This window comes from Colletes gigas, unplaced genomic scaffold (assembly GCF_013123115.1).
Source record: "Colletes gigas isolate AHSC1104 unplaced genomic scaffold, ASM1312311v1 Colletes_gigas_Sc00013, whole genome shotgun sequence".
In the NCBI taxonomy this organism is placed as follows: domain Eukaryota; kingdom Metazoa; phylum Arthropoda; class Insecta; order Hymenoptera; family Colletidae; genus Colletes; species Colletes gigas.
The window spans coordinates 6436388-6456378 of NW_025106642.1; the positions used below are offsets into that span (position 1 = coordinate 6436388).

General features: G+C 41.4%; 1 protein-coding gene across 4 annotated transcripts in view; it reads right to left on the bottom strand.

The window, feature by feature from the left end:
• Nucleotides 1–262: 262 nt before the first annotated feature.
• The window catches only part of LOC122399373 (myb-like protein M), a 34905-nt gene continuing 15176 nt past the window's right edge, over nt 263–19991 (bottom strand). For all 4 annotated transcript variants that reach the window (XM_043400019.1, XM_043400020.1, XM_043400018.1 and 1 more), the window contains 3 exons: nt 13740–13973; nt 4065–4130; nt 263–1291 (listed from right to left, as the gene is read on the bottom strand). In XM_043400019.1, coding sequence (XP_043255954.1) covers nt 1118–1291; nt 4065–4130; nt 13740–13973 — 474 coding nt within the window. In that variant the 3' untranslated portion in view covers nt 263–1117. The remainder of the gene's footprint in view (nt 1292–4064; nt 4131–13739; nt 13974–19991) is intronic.

A 19991-nucleotide genomic window follows, 5' to 3' on the forward strand; every position in this document is an offset into this window, starting at 1 on the left:
TGAAACTTCAAACTTGTGATTTACGGAGGGGTTGAATTCGGAGTTTCTTCGTGCTGCTCAATAATATAACTGTGTACTGAACCAAATGGAGCTTGTTAGTCTCGTTAGTTATAAATAAATGAATAATTTCAACGATATTCGTTGATACCCGGTAGGTTGCATGCACAGTCGAACTGAAATCGTAAAAATCCGTATATTTTTTCGTACGCCGCGATAGGGTGGGAAAGGCAGTGAAAAAGAAAGACGATCGGATCGGTTGCGTATTAAAAAACTTTAGATAAGCTTTATTAACCGATATTTTACAGTTCACGGGCGCGGTCGCGCCATTAGCGTCTACGGATTGTGCTCGATGGCCGGATTCGAGCGTACGAGCGCAGCTTTTATCTCGAATTTCCAATTCGTGTTTGCGCCGCGAGCTCTCGGTCACTCGCGAGGGGAATTCCCAGCGATGGAAACCATACCTAGGGATGTCCGTTTCTGAATAAATTTACGAATAAACGAACCATTATCTCAAACCAACTACCGATCCTTTGACTCGATTCTTCTAACTTACAAGTTTGATTAATCAAGAATTTTTTAAATCGACTCTCGAGTTTCTATACGTTAAAAGCAAGTATTTCGTCGGAGCTTCTGCCTAACTGTTGTCATCAGATAGAGAATGTCCGTTCCAGCCGAACGTTTATTTTCAAAAGCAGACATCATTTTAATTGACTACCATACGATAAATCACTGATGAACGGTGACTCGTTTGACGCTTAATTTCTAAGCTAATTTGCTGCCTCGTCTTAAATATAAATAACGCAAATCCGACTCAAAGATTTCAAAGCGTACGCGAAATATGGTGTTTGAATATTTTTCGCATCGATCGTTTTGCAAAGAATCGAACATCCCTGTCGCTCCCCGTCTGAACGAAACGAACAATTTGAGCGTTGGACGAGCGATTCTATTGTTCTTTCGACGCGACAGCGCGTGTTCCTTAACTTGTAATGCAATATACTCTCGTAGCACCTTAGTCTTAAATAGAGAGAGGTGTATGCCAGTTGTCCGATCGCAGCTTCGAGGATTTATGGTGTCGTTTGTGCACGTGAGCGTCGTTACCTCCTAGCATGATCGTCCTTCAGCAATGGGGGCAGCGAATCAGACCGTTCACGTCGCATTTCGCGCACTTCAGGGCGACGAATTCCGCGGTGAAGTCGTTGCGGTGCACGGACCTTTTGCTACCGTTGCACACTGGACAAAGCTGCCATTGGTAACCGCCGCAGAACAAGCACACCGTGCACGCGTCGTCGCTCTGAAACGCAATCAGAAATAAGTCGACAGAGAGTCAAACACAGGTGCACTTATGGGATCTCTCACGATACCTTTCCTTTCGTTCTAAAATTACTTAAACGGCAGACTCCAAATGTGAACGCAACACTTGTACAAGTAGTGAATCTTAAATACGAAAAGGATTGATCAATTCATACTACTAGTTTATACCACTTGACTAACCTTTCGATCGTCGGTGGAAACCAATTAAAAAAAAAATTACCATCGACCGGTGTGAAAGAATAATCAGGCTCTAATGGAATATTGACATAACACAGATGCATGTTTCTTCAGCGAAAGTTTTACTGTTGCATAGGTGACGAGACGCGATTGGCATCCGATGCGTTAATGAAATAAACTATAGGTGCACGTTGCACACGTAGACCGTGTTTGTTGTGCGCAGGAAGATGAGAATAGCGATGATACGTTATGCAAGAATTGCGTAAAGATTCCTCTGGATACATCGTGGGCGTCGTTTAATAACATACTTTTACATCGAACGGGGGCCCTCGGCGTGAACTGTTCGGCTTTCGGAATCGCGGGAACACTTTTTTCATACTTGACAAATGGTTTCTTCGCCCCGAAAGATATGAGGTCGGACACCCACGCAGTTTCGTCGATCTGTCGTGTTTGATTCATCGCGACGACTCTCGGTGCCTTATCTTCCCGCAAAATGTTTCGTCGTTAATAAACATGTGTCTTATCGATAATCGCTGGCAGTGTATTTGAAACGATGAATTATTTGGAGATCCGTCGGAGAGCAAACGGTCCCGAATGAATGCATTTTCAGTTGCAGCGCAGATTTAGCATTGGAACGTTCATGGGAGATTCGCGAAGTCCGTTCGTCCTTCGAAGATTCGAAAGGACGCCCACGATGTCCGTAGGGCCCAACGGTGGGCGGAAGGAGTACCAGGAAAGTGACAGTGGCAGCGACAGTGTAAACGACCTTTACTCGCTGCAAGGTAAACCTCAATCGCACGACATCGAAATTTATGATCGCGTTGGAAAAGGAAGGTGGAGGCAGATATCGCCAGATAAAAGTGAAAGGACCGTACAACCTTGCGTTCGCGACGGATTACGGTGCACGCGCGCTCAGGTTCCTTTGTAACTCGCGGTTATATGCCCGACACACACGGTCGTTCCATTCTTCTACGCGGCATAAATATTCCGACGACATGGAACGCAGTTACATAGAGAATTCTCGGAACCGACACGGAATTCCAAAAGGGTCAGATAATTCTTGAATAGGCGGAATATCGACAGGCTGTCCCTGGACTCTTCCGAGGACTACACGTCGACGCGCGCGTATGGCCAATCCTTGCGATAATGGATCCTCCAAACGGTCCTTCGACGTTTCGGTATTCAAATGAATTAATTTTAATAACGAACGAAAACGAAGACTCGCTCGAGCTTTTATAAAATTTTAGTATTGACACAGTTCCTCCGTTGCTTCTTGACTCAGTTTTGTAATTATGACAGACGATCGCGAGACCACGCTATGCACGACCCTGCAACGCGTAACAAATTTATCACTCGGATCTATTTATCCTGATTCGAGCTTATTACAGAAAACATGTTGGTTTACTTTGGCTGTGACACCGTTCTTCCGCGAGAAAGCATCTGTCTTGATTTAGAGAATATATATAGAATTATATATGTTATAGATAATGCAATATTTCTAACAGTAGTAAATTTGCAATGTTCAACATGTCCTTATAATTTATACAGAGCCTACGTATCTTATAAGACCGATAAGGAAACTACTAACGCGTAGAGAATAATTTATCGGAGACGTTCAGGCGAAGAGAGCTCCAACGAAGGTAGTTAAGACGCGAAATATATTACTGTTCACGCGTTACTATAGTTTTCTTATGTTTTAACAAAATGGAACATTGTATTATTTACGAGCATTAAGCGAAACAAAATGCTTCCTCTTATTTCGAATCTTTGCATTATATATGAAGAGAGCTCCGAGGAAGGAAGTCGAAACATCGGCTAAATAAATTACTTTCTGAAGGTTATTATAGTTTTCTTACTGCGCTCATATATTAATAAGGAGGAATTAAATACCTCTCAGATGCGTGTTAAAAAGCTCTATTACGGCGAGTATATTATTTTGTAATTGCACGTTAAACGCGTCAGAACGATAATAATGGAGATTTATGAAGTATCGAAACTTCTTACGGTTCGATGAATTTTTTTCGTGTAAGCTACGATTATCAAAGGTGATCAATGTAATTTCAATTAATCACTTACTGTTCTAACCCATTTTCAAAATGTCAGCCGTTCTTGTCAATACAAGACTGATCGTTGGAAAATTCTATGCTCTGTTATTAGAATTTTTTAATACAGGATTTATGGGCTGAAGTTTATATGACACTTTCTTCTTACTTTCAGCCATAAAGTATGCTGCCTCTGGCCGGAAAATTGTCAGACACTCCGTATTCTTATTCTTCACGTTACACATCGATCTCTGTCCACGTTGAAACAGCGCATTTACGATTTGTTTTACGGCGCAGTTGACAACTCACTATTTGTTCGCGCGACGCGCAAAGTAATTTTTGAGATACGAGAATGATGCATGCTTCGTAACGCTGTTTGCTATTATTCAGAACGACCATGGCTGGATTTTACACGAAACATTCAAGACTAAAATATATTTCGAGGTTTATTTCAGCCCAGATTCCGAGAAACGGTGATTTAAGAAAGAACCCTGTTCTGCGGAGTCAGAAAATTAAAATGCAACTACGAATTACCTGGTAAGGCTTAAGCATATCCCTCAGCTCCCCGGATTCGTTGAGCCGTTCCACCGTGTCAAATCCCTGTAACAAGAAATAACTTTTAACGACGCGAAATGTCGAAATTAAAATAACGAAGAATCGAGTTAGGAATTTGCTCTCTAACTGTGACCTTGCTTCCGTACGTTATTTTACTTTTGCAGGAAGTACGCGAAATTACTCTATTATAATCGCAAATATGCCGTAATTGTGGTATTTGTGATGCCCTCGGTACAAACTTCGGTAAGGTCGTATAATTGCGCGCATACGAGGCAAAAAGTATTAAAATATTTACGATACAAATAACAGGCCACGTAATCACTTTGGTTTTGTTGTCGACCAATTTACCTGGTTCGCCGTGTTTTATCGTCGACCATTTAACAGTAGAGCATAAACGCGCGTGACAATGGTCGTGGTAATGAATGTTTTATGAAGCTTCGCGGCTTAAACGATGACACAATCAAATCTCTTCATTTGTAAAGTTTCAAATTAATTTCTTTACGCTCGCGTTCCAAGGAAACCAGTTAACGACGTGAACGAGGATGCGCCGTGAAAACATTATAACATTAGTCTTTTTAATCCTCGAGTTGCAAGATGAAAATCAATTTGAGCGTAATTAAATAATTTTCTAGGAATGCTGCTTCGTAGAATAAATGTCAAAGCATTCGAGCGCCAGACGCAGATAATTCGAAGCTCGCTCGGTCTCGGTTACATTTACAGTCTCGTTCATTGTCCCCGTCGAACGGTATACTAGCTTCGAGTATACTTGTCCATACTACTCCGCGATTCCGTTACATTTAATGAAGTGACAATTAAGCGAGAGTTACTGTAAAGCTGTGACGTACGAATAGGAACTGGATAAATAAAGATTTCTTTATTTATTCATACTTTGATTCGAGACAAACGTTTCTGCAAAGTTTAATCGAAATCTCTCTTTCGTCGGTCGCAATTACAAAACAGGTTAGGTTTGCAAAAGCCCGTCTCCATTGCGAGAATTGAAGCAAACGAAGGACACGCGCCACGGCGCGAAGCGAGGAAACTTCCAAAAGCATTTTTTCCGTCCGATGTTCGTGTTGGCTGTCGCAACGACATTACGAAAAGGAACGATTGATGCCTTTCACCGAACGCGATCCGCGTTACGAATCCCTCCAGGTGTGGTCGAACGAAAAAAAAACAACACAATAGAAAAAGAAATCGTTAAATAATCAATTTATCGAAAATGGTCGACCTAGCAAACTTTGACAAATTTTATTCTAAACCCTGGACATTGGTGCAAGTAGAAAAAGTCAGCAATGAGCAGACGGTGGTCAGATTCGGTGGATACGAAGAAACAGAGAAGGTACGATTTAGGTGGCTGGTAGGCGTTAAGCAACTCTCACCTAAGACTTTCGCTAAGACACCGATCGGCAGTTTTTCGAGTCTCTGAATGATCGAGCGTATGGAAATCGGCGCTGCGGCGTGGTCGAACAGGAATGCAGTCGGAGCACGGTCTTTCGTTTGCACGCTCTCGCTGAGAGACCGCGGAGGACCGTAATGCCGTGTAACGCAAGCGACTTCACCTTTCGTTCTCCGTCTTTCTCGGTTCCCGGCCTTGGAGTCAGCAGTTTGACATTTCGCTTTTACGCGCTTATCCGACGCCACTGACAATCGTCGCGAGTGGCCAGCGATAGCGGAGATGCGCCGTACGCGCACTAATCCCTCGCTTAATGAACCAAAATCAACCCCGCCCAGTTGCCTGTAACCCTTCCTCTCGTAATAACGTTCGTTCAAACGTGACAAATAGAAGCTCGTGATACACATTACGATCTCGACGTGGTAAAGAAGAGTCGCGTTCAAAATTTTCTCTGGATTTATTATTTGATCTTTCACCACAAACTGAAGACCAACGATGAATAGTAGTCGGGAAGACGCATCAATTTCCACGGGCCCTGAGCGTCGCCATTTTTCATTTTTACCGTCCTGTGAAACTTCTCTTTGCTATCTGATTTATGTGATCGCGCAACTATGTCCACGATCTCATCGTTGATAAAAAGATGAAAGCACTCTTTCATGGCAACACTTTCACTTTTTGCAGCCAAACTGTCGTTACTGTGTCGACTTTGTAAATTACGCCCATTAGAAGCCATGCACATCCACGTGCGTTCAGAAACGGTTTGATTTCTACCGTCGTTTTCTACGTACGTCTCTTACAGAAAGCGTGTTACTTTTCGATTATTGTAGTAAAACTTCAACGTCTCGGCAAAATGATAGTGTTCTTTCACTCGATAAATCTCCGCCACTGTAATTATCTTCTTGTTCTAGGAGATCCGCGAAAGAGCAGCTTCGGTTCTGCGGTTCTTTGTCTTTGGACAAACAAAGACTGGTGAAACTGTACGATGTATCCGGATATAACAACTGTTTTCATTCGTACAACTGTTGCTTTAAGTAAAAATGATCGAAGCTCATTGTGCCATTAATGACCAAAGACTTAATTCATTCGAAAGCAGTCGGCTGATTATATTCGGCATAATTATTTTTACAAAGTAATAACATTGTATATAATTAAACAACAATTATATAGATTAATCATTTACGATTATCGTTACACGGCAATTAAACGATAATTATATTGTAATTACATTGTAATTATGAAGCGACTACTTTGTAGAAGTAATGATGGGAAATGTAATCAGATCACACTTTGTTCGTCAGTATCAAAGAGAGTGTGTGTAATTAAGCACATGGAAGTTATCTCGTGTAGTAGAAATTTGTTTTCTAAAATTAATTTGACGCTGAGTAATCCACAAAATAAAATTGACCACTTTCTAGGGGAAATAGTGGAGGAATGTCGGTGTTAAGGGGTTAATCTGCCGCTGAAATTCTATCTTTAAGCGAGTAATTATAGTTCGACTGTTCATTGCGTCGCGATGTTCTCGGAAATTGGGCAATTCCGGTGGCGACGATCGAGCACGCTTTGGATAGCGTCGGGTACGTGCTCAGGAAGCAAAATAAATTCGAAAAGATCTCGCGGAACGGCGACTCCGACAGCAAAACACGAAGGAATGCGTCGGAAATCGCGCAAACAAACTTCGACTGTTGCAGTAAATTCCTAATATAAATAAACGAGCAAACAATTTTACAGAGTGTTTGCCTACAGGTGGGCAATCTTTTAGATTAAAATAAATTGGGATTTCATTAAATTTTGAAATAACAGAGATTCGAACTGTGAAAGCTCCGCTACGATTTGAATTTCTTTTTGGAGAACGGCGAGCCTCTTTGTCCCTATAATGACACTTCCGCGCGCCTGGTTTCGTACATTCGCTCAAAAGAATTCCATCTCTAATGCATCTCGTAGCAAACACGGTCTACTCGAAACGAACAGAAAAAAAAACCCGTGCAACTGTGTTGTGTAATTAGAGGCGTGTTTCGACTAACCCGGTGCGCAATTACACCGCACTGTGCCGGTTAATAAGTTGCATCACACAGAAGCGAGAGAAAATTCCAAAGAAATTGCGAGCGTTCCCGATCGAACGGATCGAGTCGAAATGTTACGCAACCCCCAACAAAGCTGCGCGCGTGTACTCGATGGCTTTAGGGTAAACTATACCAACAGGGAGCTACTAAAATCTTTATCCAGATAAAGTCACGCTGGATAGTTGAGAATCTTCCTTTCTGTCTCTTTAAAAATATTCGAATTTCCAGGGAATGGTTTCAAACTTTCAAAGTGAATTTGGGCAGCAAAAGAAAAATTGCGTATCGCGTTTCCACATATGTTCTATATATCCACCGTAGTTTCATAACTTTCCGAGTTTCCGAGATGGGGATGTTCCAGGGTAAGTTATGTTCTGGGTCTGGGAAACTTTATCAAAACAACTGTGTCGCCATTTTTAGTCGGACCACCGAAGGGTTGACCGATATAGTCACGGATATGCTAAAGTTTCGAAAGAGTATCGTGCCCCTTATAATCGGATTAGGAGTCGTAGCAGCCGTTACCTTGCCCCAATTAACGCCTCGTATTAGGACCCATTTAATTAATGCGAGACGCGCGGGCAATTCGCGACCAAAGTTGGTCAATGGAAACGAATGATAACGGAATGCGTGGCGTCGTGTTCGTACTCCTGACTAACTGCACGGATAATAATTTTGAAATATTCATAAAACAGCCGGTTTTCATCGAGTCGGTCCCGCGATTTCATTCGCGATGGAATTCTTTCGCAATGGAAATGCGACACAATTACGTGAGTAGCGTTGGCTCGTGCATACTTTTTCTCCCTTCCTTCTTTTTTTTCGCTCTACGAGCAAAATGTTCCGCGGTTCTTTCGACTATTCGTCTCACACACAATTTTGATTGCGTACTTCGAATAAAAAAAAAAATTGCTCGAGTCTCGATTGAAATAGAATTACGAGGTTTTACGTGACGAAAGAGCCTATGAAATTTATTGGAGCAATATAAACGAAACTGACATTTATTTGAGCCAAAAAGGCGCATATAAAAATAATGTCTGGCGACTTTTATTTTTATTTGTAGAAAGTGTTGAAATCGTTGATCGTTTATTTCGATGCCTAAGAACATTTCATACCGAGTTTCTCTCATTAATCTTGTCGTATTATGCCTACGAATGTAAAGCATATTAATCCATGGCGCGTATATAACGAAGGGAAGTGTAATTAAATAATCATAGAATAGAATTACCATGAGCTTAATAACAACGAGCGGTTTTTGTATCGTTTCATTGCAGCACGGTGAATACATTTTTGAACAATTGATTCCTAGTAATCTTGCAAACGTTTTTAAATTATTAAATATCGTACAACTGTTAATCGTTTTAATGATAAAATAATGTCTGCGTCCAATGTTACAGAGAGATTTAATCCTTTTAATTTCGAATGGAAAATAAATCCACCTCTATTGCATTTTCCCCTAAACTCACTGGCACGGATCAATTCCGCCTTGATTGCATTCTTGTTATATTCTTCTGTAGCTTTCCGCGCGAGTATTATTTTTAAAATAAATGCTAGCCAAAGCTGCTCGGATTGATATATAATTGTCACAATACGAATATCGTTGTTGTTTTCATTCAAGATATTTCAATTACACACCAATTCAAACTTTCAGAAGTTATAAATTCTCCCCTTTGTAAAAGTTCTGGATTCTGATAATAGAATTATGATAACGTATATCACACAACTTTATTCTTGAAACATTTTATGAATATAGTGTATTGAACATAGTAACAAAGGACGTTATATATTATGTACTTAGCGGCTTTAACTCTATACAAGCCACTAACGTCAGTGTAGCGTTATTTCTCAATTAAGCGTTAAAAGCTGCCGACACCGCTATGGCGTTATTTGTAAATGAGGAGTTACAAATTCGTTGTCGCCAGAGATAGGAAAAATTTTATACACGACCAATAAAAATTCGTGTATACAATTTATTCTTTTATCCGTTCATCGTAAAACGTAATTTGAATTTATTCTATTATTCTATCACTTTCGGTGGATTAATATTTTACTATCGAGTTATTAGTAACCAATTTTTGCGGCTGCAAGCTATGTCTGTCCGGACTGTATTATATAATAGTTTAGAAGGAAACTCGTGGTGCTCATACATTACAGTGACATCAAAATGGAAATGTGTATCGAAGGTCTTCATTACGCAAATGTAGAAGATGACACGCACAACGTGAAAACGAACAAAACAAGAAAAACACGAGTCCGGAACAGGTTAGGCGCGACTTAAATGCTGTTATTAAAACCTAATCTCAAAAACTGCAAGTATTCAGATTGCTATTAATTACTTTTAAGTGCGAGTGTCTGTGCCAGAAATTACAAAGACATACTGCATATTAAACTCACGCGAATATATATGCAAATCTGTTTTGTTTTATGCAACGAATTAGCATATTTTAAAAACTAGTACTTCTTTATAACCAAGACTTTAATGCTAAAATTTTTTTGGAGCATTTGTACTCTGCATTTGGACTTTCCAGATTAATTATATCGTTGTTTGACGTTTTGTCTCTTATTTTGGGAGATATTTAATAATAACATCGTCGCCAGTATATGCAGCGTGCGAAAAAAATGGAACGTAAAATCATTTGCGAAGAACTTTCTGCACGCACTCGAGCAAGCAAGTAAAACTATCGTCGTAAACGTAGCAGAAAACCGACACAAGGCGCGCATAATAACTGCAAACAACAGCAAAAAGTCTATTGCAAATGCAACGTAGGAAAAATAGCGAAGCAAGTAATCTGTTCCGCTGAATGCAACACCGAAACTGAAAACCTAACTGTATCGTGCATTCACGTGCTAGTATCTCCGATCTCTTGTTCATATCAGGATAGAATTTTATTAGAATGTTACTTTTGTTAAAGTGAACGTTCGTCGGTGAACAATATTCCTTCGGTGCATTTTCTGTCAATATTTATTTTGTTATTTCCTGATACACAAAATGTTCCAAAAGTGGTAGTACAACCAAGAAGTAGGTGAAATAATTTTGATAATCAATAGAATATACACTATTTCACTGAGACGTACTTTCAAACTGTCTTCTAGTCAAGAAAACGTTCAAAAAACAATTTTCGACTGTAATGGAACAGTTTCCTGAACGTGGAAGCAAACTTTTCTCGATATCACGTTTCCCCTCAAATTACTTTTCCCGACCCATTTTTCGGATCCATTGGAAAATAAATACTCTGATATTTTCGCTGTATCGATAGTTTCCACTTCCATTTTTCTGGACGAGGAACTTGAGATGTTCAAACGTCTTAAACGTGCAGCCATTTTGCCCCGTCAAATTTAGTTTCCATTTACGTTTCTCGGTGTCTCGGCTGTGCATAACTTTTACAGTGCAAATGGTACTCCGCTTCAATGGTTTCCTCACTTCTCGTCGACGGGACAAAAAAGAAATCGGAATTGCAACACCGTTACGAATCGCCAGTACACGGTAGAATCGAGAACAACGGAGCCTGCTGGCAATGAAACATCGAAACTCGTTGATCGATGAAGAAGCAAGCAAGCGCCCGTTGCGTACGAAATGTTTTCTCGATCGATTGCGCAACTGCACGCGTGTTACAAATTTCCGGTTACAGGCTTACTCAAAACCAGCCGCCGAATCGTTTGGCCATCTTTGACATTTCGCTCGTCGGTTTCTCCGGTCGCGTCCTCTCGACTTCGACTTTCTCGAACAGTTCGATACACGCGATTGCGTAACGCGACGCGAACGCAACCAATTTTTGTCGGAGGAAATAGATGATATCCGTAAAAAGATACAACTGTTTCCGACAGATGCGAGCCGTTCGATAGTTACGTGGGACGAAACGTTCCGTGCAGAATCGAAAGTAGGGCCAAGTATTTCCAAAGATATGATTGAGTCGAACAAGAGGGTACGGTTTATTTTAACGGGAAGAAAAGTACCGGGTTGTGAAAGTGCAAAGGAACTTGCGAAATGAAGAGAAGATTTGCGAGGATCGGGGATGTGCTCCGTGGGAATCGTATCCGTGAATCTTCGCGAGATCCAATTCAAGTTGGAATATTGCGGAGGCGGTGTGTGCAGGATTGTCATTAGTATGTCCTACCGATGTAGGGCAGTTCTGTGATGTTGAATAACACTAGACCCAGCACTGGAAGCCTGTGAAACGGCACAGTAGACAGAACGATTCGCAAAAAATGTCGGAAATGGATTTAGTATCATAACTTGTTGCGTACGAGATGTGGGATATGTGCTAAACCAGTTTGAAGCAGTATCGTTTCTACCTAAGCTACCGAGCCAGCAGCAACCTATGATTTAGAGCGTCGAGTGCCTTGGAATCGAACGATACGATAGTTTGAAATTGCATTTTCGAAGCAGCCTGTATGTTTTGGCCACGCTTTGGAGAAGTGACATCTTCGGAGAAATTACAGTTTTCCGAAGGTGAGAAAATCGATGATGGACGACGGTCGTCGAGTTTGACGAGCGTCGAACACAGCTCAACGGACGGCCAGCAACAGATGCTCACGTTTCATTATTCAACGTCGTCTCGCTGGTAGCTGTAAAACGTAAGCGTTATCGAGAGAAAACACGTGCCGGAAGAAATTACTATGATAATCTACGACGAACGACGATTGAAATGTCCTGCTAATTAAACTGGCAAATTGGCCGCGTTTGACGACAGCTTCGTTCAGTATCGATAATTGTCATTGGCGTGATTAATTGGACTAATAGATATATGGGGAAGGTGATTTCAAATGCAAACTCGGTATAGCACGATCTATTTAAGGATCAAAATCAGCTCGAAATTGATCGAATTTCCCATCGTTCCGGCACAGTGAAATAAAGCTTCTTTTGAACAGAGTTCAGCCCTTTGGAATCGTCAGCTTGCCCTAATCTCGTCCTGACATTATCGCGTTACGTTTCGCGACCTTTTAGGTGTCATTAGCCTTGCCTACTTCTTTTCACACTATATTCGAAACACAGCATAACATTTTCCTGTTTCTAACGACCTTCTGAAATTGATGCCCATGTAAAGTACACGCGCGAACAAAATATTCTGTTTTAATGAATGGAAGCCGATACACGTGTAAAAAGAGGAATAAATTTTATCCGAAAGCGTTTAAGGGGTGGCCCTAGCAATTCTGAAGGCGCGTCTAATGAGAACCTAAGGCATCGCATACCACGCATTGTGTAGTCACGCGCGACGACATGTATTACACGATGCTCGGACATTCTACCTACCCCTGCCATAAGTTCTGTTACAAGTACGCGGCTATTGTTCTGTTACGCGTATTGGACCATAACGGAAATATGAGAAACGTTATCGTTCCTCGTAGAATTAATTTTTATTTCGAAATCTACTTTTGAAACGCTACGACTTCTACTGGACAATTTAGACGACAGTACGAGCAATATTCAGACAGACGAATTACCGATGACCGATGATGAAAAGTGAAATCGAGCGATCTCCTCGGAGTACGAAGGCGAGAGTGTGCCAGAGTTATGCTGGTAATTAGAGATGCTGGTTAAGCTAGAGGTTGCGGTGTAAGTAAGAGTTAGGTCCTGAAGTTGAAGGTCAGGTGTCGTGCTCAGATCGGTAGGATACGTAAGTCATCCCGAACTACAAACGCGCGAGCCAAGGAAGTAACACGCATAAGGAAATTTTCAATTATGTCCGGGTACAAATCGATCCTGGTAGGTGGTAGCAATCAAATTCTGCCGCGAGATAAATGCGATAGACTTTCATACTTGAATTTCCGACACGGATTGTTTGGTACGCGATACTTTTTCGATATAGCCGCGACATTCATGGATTTATTATTGGTAACCTTTAACCTTCCTGGCGGGCACGTGCATTTCTCACATTTTACTCGTCCTCGATAACAATTGACGTAACAGAATTCCACGTGGACGTTCCTAACTCCAAATTGAACAAACATGGCAACGCAAATGTTCTATTGCCAGACTCGATGGAACATAGAGCTGCGTCTGAGGCAAGGTTTGTTGAGTCAGCCCAACTAACGAGTTCGCTAACACAATCTAGATGAAACTTATTTTCGTAACCATTTTGAATCTCAGCTTGCATCTTAGACCGATGTTGTCTATTGCAATTGTCACTTGTAACTTTTCTACTACGCGTTTAACAGGTCAACGTACTTGTAACGGGAAATATGGTAAAAATAAGTATCCAATTTACATACTCCGATGTGTTGTCCATCGATGAAGAGCTGTGGTAATTGTATCGCCGTCAGTCCCAAACGATCTCTCAATTCGCCCTGGAGTTCCGCGTCGCCGAAAAGGTCCAGCTCGTCGTACTTGACCATGTGCGTCCTCAGGATCTGCTTCACCTTCTTGCAGTTGTAGAACGTTTTCCTGACAATGCCAGAGGTCGTCGTGTAAACCACCACCTTGCCCAACTCCTTCTTTATGTACGCCTGAAACCAGACACGACACGGTCGTTGTTAAATATCGCGGACAACGTGTACATTGTGTGCCCGTCGGCCGAAATTTCGAGTCGATTGTGACCGTCCATTAGAGAACCCCTGTAATTTAATATCAGGCTTACAATAACGTTGTATGTGCTGCGGTCCGCAACTTTCGACAGGATTCAAGTTCCCGCAAATGCCAACCGTGAGAGCGCCATTTTGTTGGCTTCGGTCAACACGTGTTGTTAGAGACGACGGACAATGAACAACTGACGCTAAAGTGGACAGTTACGAGACAAGAAGCTTCAGATCATTTACTTTATAGAGGTTTCTTGGCGCGTAACTAGGTTCAACCATTTTGGTATAGGTTTTTAAAATAAAGACTATCCAACGCTCAGATAGTTTGTACAGAATTCAATTAAAACGCACTTGTCTTTAATAGAGTAAAATGAAATCTAGGTTTTATGAGAAATTATGAATAATTCGAGGTTAATTTGATCCTTTGTTCGAGACTGTGCTCCTTTCCTGTTGCGAGTGTTTCAGAGAACGTTTTAAGCAATTGTTGCGTCGTTATAGCGGCTGATCGGTTGCAAATTGCAATATAAAGCCGGATAAAAGTTTATCGTAAACCGATCGAATTGAAAATTGAACCGCGAATGGTAACAGAGATATCGTTGAGATAATATCGCTTTTCGGAACGATTGAACTTCCTTTAACGAACGATACCTTGCCTTGGAGCCGTGTCGTACGCACCGTGCGCCATTGAAACTTCGATCCTAGTTCGGATTTGCATGCGTTTGCAGGCCGGGGCTCGTAAGGATATTCCGATCCGCGCGGGCGGTCCATTGTATCGCTAAATCCATTTCATTAACCCGTAAACGGTTACCGTTTACGCGATACGTTCTACAACGTTGCCTGTAATTGTGTACCTACTCTATTTACATATTGCATTCACGATACACGATCGAGTGAAGGTAATGGACTTCACGTAGGCATACCGTGAACGTGGGTGTTACAAGATAATGACAGCCGATGTGATACATGTGGAATCAGAAACGGGACTGAGATGCGAATAACACGCGATCACAGAAGTCGTCTATTATGTAATTGGAACGGGGGGGACGATTAGAGTGCACAAACAGGTGGACAACGATGCATAGAATTATGGAAACAGAGTAGACAGTATCGGATCTATACTTATCTGCCAATGACAAATTCCATTATAGATTATAAAAAATTTTAATAACACGGAACCCTCAGAAAAAATACGATCGTTATCAGAGTACGTAGACAATATCGTTGCATTATTAAAACTTGATAGTACGCTCGGCACGTAGTACTCCGATGGCTTAATACCGTTTCAGTTTTTATCGGAACGGCCATTTTCCATTAGCAGTGCTACCCGACCGTCCTGTAATTTTAATACAGTTAACGCTGGTTCGCGGCTTCAGACTTTCCCAAGAATTCCGCGATAGGTATTTTGAATATCGCGCGGCGAAAATACGCTAAATTCCCATAACGCGTAGCGGGACATCGAGATTTCCAGTTATATGCACCAGTTTGCGCTTAGAAACGTGTCTACCGTTTGTTTGCGCGTGGAAATCACGACGCCGCGACCGCGGTATCGAAATATCATGCAACCTCTCGCGGAATCGTCCGTGGCAATAACTTAATTAACGCTCGCATACGAATCGTAGCTAAACGTTTCCGTTCCTCCGGGAGGAAACAACCGAATCCGGAGTTCTCACGTATGTATGTTACTCAATTCGCGAGCAAAGCGATCAAGGCTAACGAATATTATAGATCTCCGCGCGGCTACTTTCAACGGGACCGCTAATGAACACGCGTGTAAACCGGATCCGTCGATCCAGGTGCATGATCGACGCGATAAAAGGAAACTATAATTGCATAGGAATTCTCGGTAGGATCCTGACGGTTGTTTTGTTTCCTCCGTTTACGTGCCGATAGTAATTTTCTAATTGCACGATTTAACGCCAGGTCGTCGAGATGAGTCGACTTAGCAAACAATCGTATGAAATCACGAGCCTGTGCCAAGATCGTTTAGAGTTTAAAATTTTCCAATTACGTAACAAACGTTCCCAAATATGAATCCACGGGTCGTTTGGACGACTAAAATATTAAAGAGGAATTCGTTTGCCTGGCAGAGGGAGCAGAGATCAGGATGGATCAACGATTAATTATGCGGGGAACGACTGTTTCGTAGACAAATGACATCAGCGACGATTTCTCTGGAAGTGGGATAATGTTTATTCGCGAGATCCAGTCGCCTCGCGATTGGAATTTTCTGAGACGAAGCCTCGAGAGCTGCAGCGTCTCGATGCGCACAAGTTTAATGGATTGAGCCTGACGAGGTATTGCTATGCTCAGCACGCGGTCGAGCGTTTTCATATTTTAGAAAGGAAAAAAACCTCGTTCTCGTAAACTGCGCGTAGTCAAAGCCTGTGGCATTAAAATCACGCAACTACGACGTCTCTCGTTTTAACACAATACAGCGTGGCTTACATTCTTTAATTACATTAAGATAATTCTAAAACGCACGAGGTGGATCGAGAATTTTTAATCTGCTCGATTTCTCTGGTTACAGAATTTGAGACAACCTAGTCTTTTCTACGAACAAACGCGTTTTCCCTAGGCTAGAAATTATTAATTATCCGAGTGAAACGTATGCTAAGTTTTACTTTTTAATGCAGAGCAGTCGACGTGCTCTCAATAACCAATATCCGGCGATACCATCACCGTTGCTGGAATAATATTAAATATCGAATTCGAGACTGTGTTTCCGCCATTACAAACACAATTTCTAAAGTCGATGTAATTATTTTCCTGGGGCAGACAGTACGTACAAATTTTCCTATTTGAAACAGAGTAGCTGGCGCGTCCCTAATAACTGTCGGTGCGGAGTACAATAACCGTGAACAGCACATTGTCATTTCGCTAATAACAGTTTTGCGTTTAGCGTCAGACTTTCGTTTCAAGAGTGCGCGCCAAGAAAGAGTTTCGTTTCTCCGAGACGGACAACGTTCCAAAAATAAATGTGCCTAAGTTCCAAAGGAATCGGGCCACGGCCCCGATGTACCAAAGGATTCGTTCCGAAAAATTTCGTTCCCTCCGAAGAATTCGCGAGACTGATAACGTTAACGGGATTTCGACGATTATAAGGAATTTCAGTAAAAGAGAAAGCGTGCGTGCATATTCAGCAGCAACGAAAAAAACATATATTTAGAAGAAAGAAGAAGAATTTGAAAGTCTCGAGCATCTATTTACATGTCTATCCTCTAATTCGGGATCATCTTCAGATATACGAGAATCAAAATTTAGTCAAATTTCTTCGAACGATCGAATACGATTTGGCTGGCGCGTCTGTCCATTACTCGCTGCTTCTACTTACGTTGATGTCTAAGCCATATTTTATTACACGCCATAACCGATAAATTTACGTCGATTTTTCCTGCATACAGTTACCATTGGGACTCAAGTAAATTCTTTTCGTTCGTACGGTTTATTAAGTTCAAAAGAAGCCGTTGTTACGATGCAAATTAGACATCATTAGAGGATTTTTCAGTGGAATTATTCCAACGTATACTGCCTTAGACGTTATTTAATGTTTGAACAGTTTCCTGTTTGCAGAGAATTTATATGAAACTTAGCAGGAAGAAGAATTTTTTAAGATTTTCCGTGTGGCGACAATATTGTAAAACAGGAAAGAATTTTAATATGAATCAACGTAAGAAAATAGCTGTACACAACAAAGAAAACAAATTTACGTCTTACGGAACGTATTTATATAAAAGACAATTTATTCAGAGCCAAGTTGTCGTTCATCATTTTCCGACTTACCAAATATACCAAATTTAAGTTTAAAATTGGGGGCATTTAGAATCCTCTTTCGTTCCAGTTTTTAGATTGCGAGACGTCCCCTACTTTAGAAAACACTGATGAATATTTAATGTACCATCTGATTAAAATTACAAAGCTCGACGGAAGAGATATACACCGTGGTAGAAATAAATTCGTTGTTAACGTTGGTAGTCAATATCCTAAACGTATACGTCCTTCAATTAAACTTTCCAGTCGAGACGCGTTCGACGTATCGTGTAGCAAAGGCATTGCTCTCGTCTACTATTGATTGGCTGCCATGTTCATGCAACTGGAGCTTCAAGTCCGACTGGCAGCTATCGATAAATTTCACCGATAAATAGTTACTTAACCTGAATGTGGGACATTTCGATAGGCGTTGCTCATAAAATTCCTTAATTAATTCACGGGAGCGCGAACGGTGAGAAATAAAAAGGAGAATAAATTGTTCTAAAAAACAGCATTGGAGGGAGTGTCTAGAAAGCAACACCAACTCACCATTCTGCTCAATATCTGGAGGTTACAGGAGGGTTAGATTTTGACTAGACGAAGATTAGTTTTTTCTGATTTCCCGAGGACTCGTTCCCATTCTTCCCCGATGTTGTTAGAAAGTTTCCCGACGTCGTAACAGCAGACATTCCTCAACGATTTATAAAAACGACGAATAAAGAATCATTGTCTCTATTCGCCGTTGTACACGGCCGGTTAATTTACATTTAACGCTACGAACGTCGCAACGTTGCGACTTGATCCTCGTTAGATTCGTTCGCCACTGTCGAACTAACGCGAAAACGTTAAGGCTAAGCTTCAACGTGCAATATTTTAACAAATATCTTTCGAGCGTGTCGGGGGTAGAGGTCGAGTAATTTAAAAGGGCAATATGTACGAAATTGGATCTTCCTGATCGCCATTTCTCAAACGTCACAACTAATGTCGGAGGAAGCGTGAGTTGTGTCACGTAGTTCCATGGGTTCCTGGGAAATTGAGTTTCCATGGCTGTCCTCCCTCCAATTTAGATAGTCATTGTCGAATCTCTGACTCAATTGACCATTCAAGGCCACTCCACCCAATCATGAATCACGCAAGATATGACTTCTACTTGAACTGTGCCAATTTGCCTCTGCGTTTCGGAAATGGAGAACTCGAGAGACACAGAACAATGGAGGTAAAGAAACGATATGGTGGAGACAGAGTCTGTCAGTGTCCATGAGTACCCAATTAATTTTGTTCTGACTATAGTACGTCGTACACAGGGTGTCCCAACAATCTCAGTAGTTATAATTAACCAAGTATATCAATAAAATGAATCGTACAAGATTTTGTTGCTATTCTCACATATTTCTCGATAGTGAAAGAATATATTATACAAACAAAATTCGTTTCTGTGCGAAGGGATCGCCCCTTTCTTGATTGCACTATGATTACCGAGACCACTCAGTAGTTCGAAGCAATTAGTACCTACAACATACGCATACCGTGCATCCATAGTCTCCCATTTCTCAAATTGATCGCCTCCACGGTAACCTGCACCGTATCGTTCCAACTATACCGTCGTGTAATTTATATTGAACTTCTCCAACAAATTCAAAGAGTTCCAGGCATAGCATCGCGAGCCAAGTTTGAAATTAGAAATCCCATCGATGATCGAACTATCGTCGCGAGAAAAATAACGTTTCGACGAATTAATCGTACAGGCATTGTTCGCGATTTCGTTGCAGCGAAGCGCCGAGCATTTTTACGGGGGGAAAAAGTGTCGTCGATCTTCCTTGTTCTTCCTTAATTAACGATTTCACCGTTCGTCCGACGCGGCACCTATTTCGCTCGCACGGAATCAATATGCATGAACTCGATTTTTCGAGGCGTTTTATTTAACGAAGCCAGTCTTGTTTTGACGAATTTCCAACAACGGGCTTTCGCTGCTCATTATTCCCGGCGCATACGCGCTCGCGATCACCGTACTGATTCCCGAATCAGTCGGAAACATCGATTTCTCATACCGTGTCAATTTACGGTTTAATTATCGGAAAGTTCATTGTTCGCGGACCGTGATCTTACAAGAGAAGGCCAATTAACTGGCGGAATTAAAAATACTTTCTGCTTCTTTTGCATGGCAGGTAGAAATTATACTGTTCGAAATAATTAAAGGATCCT